This window comes from Priapulus caudatus, unplaced genomic scaffold, assembly GCF_000485595.1.
Source record: "Priapulus caudatus unplaced genomic scaffold, Priapulus_caudatus-5.0.1 Scaffold270, whole genome shotgun sequence".
NCBI classification, from domain to species: domain Eukaryota; kingdom Metazoa; phylum Priapulida; class Priapulimorpha; order Priapulimorphida; family Priapulidae; genus Priapulus; species Priapulus caudatus.
Window position 1 is genome coordinate 118,956 of NW_014577331.1, and position 9,091 is coordinate 128,046.

General features: G+C 38.4%; 1 protein-coding gene across 1 annotated transcript in view; it reads left to right on the forward strand.

Moving 5' to 3' along the window:
- Positions 1-9,091, forward strand: part of LOC106808358 (dynein heavy chain 7, axonemal-like) — a 48,303-nt gene that overhangs the window by 25,998 nt on the left and 13,214 nt on the right. Inside the window, exons 44-59 of the mRNA XM_014811050.1 lie at positions 225-430; positions 800-910; positions 1,261-1,402; positions 1,737-1,850; positions 2,358-2,476; positions 2,802-2,911; positions 3,341-3,555; positions 4,188-4,273; positions 4,468-4,657; positions 5,244-5,384; positions 5,687-5,804; positions 6,111-6,196; positions 6,430-6,532; positions 6,885-7,030; positions 7,115-7,293; positions 7,504-7,786. Of these exons, the coding sequence (XP_014666536.1) occupies positions 225-430; positions 800-910; positions 1,261-1,402; positions 1,737-1,850; positions 2,358-2,476; positions 2,802-2,911; positions 3,341-3,555; positions 4,188-4,273; positions 4,468-4,657; positions 5,244-5,384; positions 5,687-5,804; positions 6,111-6,196; positions 6,430-6,532; positions 6,885-7,030; positions 7,115-7,293; positions 7,504-7,786 (2,349 nt within the window). The remainder of the gene's footprint in view (positions 1-224; positions 431-799; positions 911-1,260; positions 1,403-1,736; positions 1,851-2,357; positions 2,477-2,801; positions 2,912-3,340; positions 3,556-4,187; positions 4,274-4,467; positions 4,658-5,243; positions 5,385-5,686; positions 5,805-6,110; positions 6,197-6,429; positions 6,533-6,884; positions 7,031-7,114; positions 7,294-7,503; positions 7,787-9,091) is intronic.

Sequence of the window (9,091 nt, forward strand, 5' to 3'; positions counted from 1 at the left end):
CGGGGGACATAGACCCTCTCAGCCTAACGTCCCTGACCCTCCCAAAGTTGCCTATAGGTTTTCAATATACCTCAGAAGTTCCATAGAACATTAAATATCACTGCAAATATATACGTAAACAAGTAGCATTTTGAGGTTAATTGGTACTTGAACCTCAATCAGGTCTTATGTCAATTAATAGGAAATCAAGTAAATGTAAATTTACATTTTTTAAATTTCTGCAGGTGTTCAGAGTGTATTATGATCGCCTCGTGGATGACCACGACAGAGATTGGCTATTCAACTGTGTGAGGAATGTCACTAAAGAGACGCTTAGTACAGACTTTGATCAACTGTTTGCTTCACTGGATGCTGATGCTGATGGGAAAGTACACGAGTCTGACATGAGAGCACTGCTGTACTGTGACTTCTCAGATCCAAAGAGCAACAGGTAGCTTTTTTTCTTGGTATATATTCTTACTATACTTACACCCTGTAGGTGATACAGTCTAGAACTATACAATAGTAGATACGTGTGCATGTATTGTCATGTTAATATGACTCTATGTGATGCCATAACTGAGCAGTAAGTTTGGTGGAGCTTATAATCATATCTACAGGTAGTCTAGCAAAAAGAATGACCAAATATGTGTTAACCCTGAACTAACCATTGTCATTTCCCAAAATTTTGTGTTCTAAGCTTTAAAATGTGTTTAATCTGGTTACAAAATAATGGTGGTGGAATCTATAGTTATTTACATTCTTTATGAATATATTATGTGATTTTTCAAGCATGTTAAGCCTTGAATTTCTCATGCAGCAAACATTACATGGAGGTGCATGATTTAGACAAGCTGAGAGTGGTGGTCGAAGGATATCTGGAGGAATTCAACAATATGAGCAAAAAGCCAATGAACCTTGTCATGTTTAGGTAATTTCATTTTACTGCCATATTTACATCTTGTTGATTATGTATAGCGTTTGTATATTTTTCTTTCGTCTCCGTAGCTACTCATTTGTTTAATTTGTTATCTGCGAAGTGAAATCTTGTATTGATTATATTTGCCTGTCTGTCCGTGTGTGTGCGTGCGTGCGGGAGTGCGTGTGTGGTGTGTGTGTGTGTGTGTGCGTGCATGCGTGCTTGTGTGTTCATCCTTTTGTCTTGCATTCTATCCATCTACTTCTCCGTTTGTCTGTCACTGTCTCTCTATTTCTGTCAGGCTGTCTCTCTGGCTTGATAGCCATTCGTGATGTTAATGCAAATCCATTTATTATGCACAGGTTTGCAATTGAACATGTTGCCCGCATATCACGCATCTTGAAGCAGCCAAGAAGTCACGCATTGTTGGTGGGAATCGGTGGTTCTGGCCGACAGTCCCTTACTCGCCTTGCAGCTCATATGGCTGATGCCAACCTGTGCCAGGTGCATCCACGTATTATACACCTATTTGATTACGTTAGACATAAATCGTATGTAAAATAACACCAGAAATTAGTTGTGTATGTTTGTATGTATGTGTATGTTCCAGAGTAGATTCTATAGTAAACGTTTCCTATCTAAAATGGTTGGATATTACCAAAGGATCCATATACACACACGGCAGTAGGCCACATGGCAGCATAATTAAGTTATGTTGATAATTAAAAAAAATTATTGCTAGAAGACCAATGAATCGTCCAGCAGCTTGGATTAATCACTATATTCTATTAGATACACATACACGTACATGAGGTAATTATTTATGTAACATGTACAGGTTGAGATTGGCAAAGGTTACACGTCAGTGGAATGGAGAGAAGATCTGAAGAAAATTATTCGCCAGTCTGCAGTAGGAGACCAGGATGCTGTCTTTCTGTTTGCTGACTCACAGGTTCGCCTCTGCGACTTTCTAAAGAAGAAGCTGCATGCCAGCCTATATATACCATCACTTATAAAGTCATGATACACTAAACAGTTAAAAAAATACTGCAGAACGATTTTAGACAGGATAGTTTACCTACTTTATCTCACGACTGTGTGAATATCTACACACATGATTTGTCACATGGTACCTGAAAACTAGATATACTATACATATAGCAAACATGCTGTTGCTCTCTATCTCGCTATAGCTAATTAATGTAAACAGAAAAAAAAATTCACGAAAGCATTATAAATTGTGCCAATATATTTCCTACCTTTTTGTACCTGATGTAAAATTTCATTACATTTCAACATACATGACATAGCAGCGCATTGCCAATAAAATGGGTATTTGGCATTATCATCAGAACTCAATGTTTTAACATTTACATTACCCAAAAAGATGATTTCTGGATGTCTTCTAACTCTGTGTTTTATTGAGGCAGAGTTGGTTCTGTTCATTTTGATCGACTAGATAAAAGAGGAATCTTTTCTGGAAGATATTAACAACCTGCTGAATGCTGGGGAAGTACCAAACCTGTTTGCTCTGGATGAGAAGCAAGAAATATGTGAAAGAATGCGTCAGATTGACAAGTAAGACCATTATATTTTCTCTAAGCTCGGGCCCCATTGGTATCACGTATTACATAACAAAGAGCACATTCTAGAGTGTATTCGGAGGGATTCTATTTTTGACAGAATTTGCTCATAAACCAGAAATAAATTTTATGCTACCTAGATTAATATCGGGTGAAAGATACTAAAATAACTGCCTTTTCTGAGCATTTAATAGATCAGGAGAAGATAGTGAGGAATATTTTTTAATGATACTCCTGGTAGTGTAGTGGATGTTACTGTTGCTGATGTTAAGTTACCACCTAAGCGCATATTTGCATAATAGCATTATTTTGTATTGCAGACAAAAAGAGAAATGCAAACAGACAGATGGGACGCCTATTGCCCTCTTCAACATGTTCATTCAGAGAGTTCGAGACCAGTTGCACATCGTGTTGGCTATGAGCCCAATTGGTAAAACATGCATCTTCTAACAATTTGTTTTAATAATTTGTGATAGGAACTGTTTTTTAACAGTAACAAAGGTAATTAGAAGACTTTCAAATGAGAACATATTAAATCAAGTTATCTAGTTAAGTCGAATAGTCTAACCTAAGATTATGGTAATAATATTATTACTTTATGGGACCCATCATGTCAAGTAAAACAAAATGATTAAATTATGCCATGTCGTTTGCCACAGCCTAAATTGTTTGCATCAGCAATAAATTGGACTTTAGCAGTCTTTAAACCTTGTGATAGATGTCGAATTTGACATTAAAAATTGTATGCACAATTAAATGTATTTAAAATTTGTATTTTTTCCAAGAAGTAATGCAGAATGTCTTTTCATTCTACCTTCATATTGACATTCATATGCATTCATCTCATTCCTTATTGTAGGTGATGCATTTAGAAATCGGCTACGAAAGTTTCCTTCACTTGTCAACTGCTGCACTATAGACTGGTTCCAGCCCTGGCCAGAGGATGCTTTAGAGGCAGTGGCAACCCGCTTCTTGGAGGATGTAGAGATGGAAGAAGACACTAGACAAGGCTGCATTGTCATGTGCAAAAGATTTCACACCAGCACGCAGCAACTGTCTAACAGATTTCATCAGGTAGGTATATGTTGTGGTTAGCACTGTGCATGCTAAAATTTAAAAAAAAGTCGTCACCACATTATGACCAAAAGAACCTATTAATTTCTAATTGTGTAGGAGAGGTGCTGTCGAAGCCATGTCAAAACTCGTTTGAGATTAGATCGAGCTGGAGGCAATTTAGGCTGATAGGGTCTATGTCCCCCGGGGTACTGCCGGAACGTACCCTGGGTACGGTCCGGTATACCGGAATGTACCCTGGTACTATATTATATGCCGGACCGTACCTAGCCTACTCCACTAACGAGTATAAGGACTCGCCTACGCATACTCCCTAACCCTAACCCGAACCCTAACCCTAAACCTAATCCTAACCCTAACCCTAATCCTAACCCTAACCATATCAAATAGTGACCAGGTCACCAGGGTACGTTCTGGTATACCGGACCGTACCCAGGGTATGTTCCGGCAGTACCCTGGGGGACATAGACCCTATGACATGAGCGCAATTTAGCTGTTACTTGGATTGCAATAAAAGCAAACTGGCACAGTCTTGTATTGCGTGTCTACGAGGCTGAGCAGATGAACTAGATTTAATAAGGATGGATATTGTTGTTGAAGCTGTGTGCATAAAGGTGTCTACATACTTTCAGGAGTTGGAAAGGCACAACTACGTGACACCAACCTCATACCTTGAGCTCATAAATACGTTCAAGGTGCTATTGGATAAAAATCGAGGGTAAGTCAATGTTAACAATTTAGTTAAATTGCCAATTAAATCAACCTGGACACAGTACTATTCTACTGTGAACCTACTAGAAAATTCACCTGTGCAGTAATATACATATATTAGCTTTATGTATGGATACTGTGCATAATGCTAGCATTGCTTATAACTTGGTATGATAATACATTAGCATTTTGTTTCACTAGGGAAGTGATGAAGGCAAAGCGCAGATATGAGATAGGTTTAGAGAAGCTCCACTCTGCTGCCTCACAAGTGTCCACCATGCAGGAAGAACTGACAGCCCTCCAGCCCCAGCTGGTTGTAGCCAGCAAAGAAGTGGATGAGATAATGGTCATAGTAGAGAAGGACTCTATTGAGGTGGCCAAAGTAGAAAAGGTAGTACTGAATTCTTCTATTCTTGTTCTTCTATTCTTGTTCTTCTATTTGATTACTTAACTGGCTGTCAAAAATATTTTTGGCAAGTCTTAAGCCAGCTTTCCCTATCAATATAAGGTGTCATTGTAAAAAAATGCATTATCAGTGCAGTTGAAAATGTGGTAGTGAAGAGATAGTAACTGGACAAGTAATAATAGTTTATCCACAGTCCTCGTGTTCATGTTAAGGTATTGAATTAATTGTATTGTGAAGCCAATGGGAAACAGTTTCAGTTAGATGGCTGCCTATCTCTATGACGATATTGAAAGGTACATGAAACTGAGAGTATACTGTCTCTTGACCCACAGGAAGGGGGCTTTGAATATTGAAATATTTTTCAATAAATGCAATAAAGCTCCAGAATTTAAATGTGAAATATAAAAACCACAATTCATCAAACCCTCTGAGACAAGGGTTGTTTTCGATGTTGAGCACAACTGGAAGTGAACAGGGTAAACAGGAAACAGACATTAATTATTGGATGCTTTGCTGATATAAGTGTGCATGTGCATCAAATGTTTCTAGCTTGATTGCATCACTATTGTAGGTTGTGAAAGCAGATGAAGCAGTGGCCAACCAGCAAGCCAGCGCAGCCAAAGCCATCAAAGATGAATGTGATGCTGACCTTGCTGAAGCCATACCCATCCTGAATGGGGCCTTATCTGCACTCAACACCCTTACACAGAACGTATGCCCTAATAGCATCACATCTCCTGACCTTGTTATTTTATTGGTAGCCATAGTAGGATTTGTCAATATAATGTTCTTGAGGTGCCTGTGCATGGAAAGAAATGTGTTGGAGTTATATTCTAATTACAGTAAGGAAAGGGCTTCATGAACTCTAGGTTCATTTTTGTATCGAATTTTATTTGAGTATGTATCAAAACAAAAGTAATGCTTGTTTATATACTGGTGCACATAACTTGCATCATTATTAAGAATAGTTCTTACAAGTATTACCCTTGTATAAATAATGGCTGTATTTGCTAGGACATCACAATGGTGAAATCTATGAAGAGCCCACCAGCTGGTGTGAAACTTGTCATGGAAGCCATCTGTATTCTCAAATTATCCAAACCAGATAGGATCCCCGACCCTTCTGGTTCAGGTAATATGCTTCACTTTGTGTATAAGCACGTTTCTCGCAACGAAATCATTGTATATTGCCCACTAAATTAATTATAATTCCTCTAATTCTAGCAATTGTAACACAATGTTACCTGTGTAAAAATACACAAAATACTATAGTTATAACCAAGGTCAATCCTCCTATTTCTATAATGACATTGGTCTTACTGATGAGTGTAAATATTGTTGCTGATCACGCTTGACATTAACATTGGCCAATGTTGTTGCTTTAATAATGGTGTGATATAATAACTTGTGTTTATTATCGTCATTTTGTTGGTTTTAGGGAAAAAAATTGAAGATTACTGGGGGCCCTCAAAGCGACTTCTTGGTGACATGAAGTTCCTAGATTCATTGTCTACATATGACAAAGTGAGTGTAAAGTCAAAACCCATTTATTTGTATAGGTATAAGTTATTATTGTAATAGAATATTTAATGACATAGAAATTATATTACAATTGGTAGTAGTGATAGTGGTAGTTGTACTACCGTAATATCTGTCATCAAAATAGGTTCTGTCTTCAATTGAGTCGTCTATATCTACGTATAGTAGCAAATGCATCATATGTATGTATTTTCTCACTATTCTCACTTTTTGTTCAGGACAACATTCCAGGGCCAGTTATCAAGGTGATTCGTACGAAGTACTGCACAAATCCTGATTTTGATGCAGATAAGATTAAATCAGCCTCCACTGCTGCTGAAGGTTCCCATTTGATTGTCTTTATATTATAAGTACAATATGTAGGTACTTTCTATATTAGACAGGCATATGCAGAAATGTGCTTACTGTAGCAATTAACACACTGTTAAAAAGGCTACACAGTCAGCAATTATGCTAGTGGTAGATGCATGCATATACACATCAGTAACAGATATGTGGATTTGCATAGAGATGAAAAAGACACTTACGATATGGTGATAAATGCAATCGAACTACAGGTAGTCAAACATACAAAGAGCCCTCAAAAAATGCTATATTGTGATTTTATGCCAAGTATGAGTAATACACATTGACAGACTTGTCAACATAGTAAGCAAGAGAATTTTACTCACAGGTTTGTGCAGGTGGGTCCTTGCAATGGAAGCTTATGACCGTGTCGCCAAAGTAGTCGCACCGAAAAAGCTGGCCCTGGCAGGAGCAGAGCAGGAACTGGCTACAGCCATGGCTGCTCTAGAGAAGAAGCGTGCAGCCCTGAAAGAGGTTTACATTATTATATTATGTTGTGTAATAATTATTAATTCATAGAATTGTGCAGACTAATTACTGATGATCCTTTCTGGATAGGTTCAAGATAAACTCAAGGTGCTTGAGGAAACACTGGAGGAAAATAAGCGCAAGAAAGCTCATTTAGAAACCCAAGTAGATCTGTGTAGCAAGAAGCTAGATCGTGCCGAGAAGCTCATCGGTGGCCTTGGTGGTGAGAAGGATCGGTGGAATCAGTCAGCGAAGGAATTGAGCGAAAGGCATGTTTACCAAATGCTCGGAAAGATTTAGTCAGCCATACGATATGATATGTAAAATCTGTACACAATATGGGAAATCTTTATTGTTAATAATGTAACATGCATCATACATGTATAAGGTTTCACATATTTTATCACCATGAGTACCTCCTATACGTAGTATCAATAATCATCACCTATTGTCTTTACGATTTTTGACAAACATTTCAGGTACCTGAACCTGACTGGTGATGTACTAATCTCAGCCGGCGTGGTAGCGTACCTTGGTGCGTTCACCTCTGGATATAGACAAGACCAGGTGACTGAGTGGATATCTGTCTGCAAGCAGCTGCGCATCCCGTGCAGTGATGGGTTCTCCCTCAGGGATACACTGGGTGAACAGGTGGCAATCAGGGCCTGGAATATTGCTGGCTTGCCTACTGACAGCTTTTCTGTTGACAATGGAATTATCATCAGCAATTCGCGCCGCTGGCCACTGATGATTGACCCTCAGGTAATTTTTAGCTCACCTTGACATCGTCAAGCTGAGCTATTGCCATGGGTCGTCGTCCGTCCGTCTGTCCGTCCGTCCGTCCGTCCGTTCGTCAACATTTCGCTACGGTCCACGATAACTCAGGAACCGTTTCACCCACATGTTTGAAATTGGGTATAGTTGTTACTGCATGCTATGCTCCCATATTAAACGTCCTATTTTGGAGCACGCAGTCGACGTACTTTCGAGCCACAGCAATTTTTTGCCAAAAATGGGAATTGCCATTAGTCAGTTCAGGTTCAACGGATTTTGCTCATTTTTGGTATGTGAATGTTATGTGAGGGCTAGGGGTTTTGATATTTAAAAAAAAAAATTATGCAAATTAGGTAGGTTTATGCAATTTATGCAAAAAACGCAGATAACAAACAGTCTGTGGTGTCACATTTGTCTGGTTCGTTTCACAAGATTTCATTGACAATATCTTTAATGCAAAATTGCTATTTCCTCTCTACCCTGCCGATAAAACGTCTATATTAGAGTAAAGTTTTACAAAACATGTCGGAACGCAGCATAACCTATTTATTTCGAACGCCATCGCTACAAAGCGGGGATAGCGCCATCTACCATCACAAATTGTGATTCATTTTGGTTTATAAATTATTATTGCGATATACAGATGGCAACCGTGTGCTACCGCCTAGGAAAACTCATACGAAGTAAACACTTCCAACGCAACCAATTAACCTTTGACAAAAGTTGTGTTATGGGCAGGGAAACACCATTGTCACGTGGTACACAGCAGCTACGTGGAATAAGCGTATCCTCTCAATCTTACACGTTACACATCGGGAGCTCCGCTTTTAGGCAGTGCCTAAATCTGAATATTATAAAAACGTTAAATAACGATCATTTAGCTGTAACGCCATCACTCGCCCTCATCTCAGACTTTCACATCTCAAACATTTATTTTCAAATAAAAAATTACACATAATTATCAAGAGTATAAAATGGGAGTTCTCCCATATATACTCTTCGTTTCTAAAATGTACGTCGATGGTTGCTGAATTAAAACTGACATCTTCTCACTCACTCATTTGTGTCATTTTTTGTGGTGAGCTACGATGTCATTGACACTTTCATTTATTTCGAAGTAGTTTGATTAGTGTACGAACATACCTGTGAAACCACTGATAATCATCTGAACACATGAATATTTGTGTTTCTGTAGTATTTTTTAGTGCTGTTAATGTTTAGGGAACTTAGGAGTAACAATAAAAGGTTGATGCTTGCTTCAAACATGCCCAGTATTGAGTCGCACATATATCT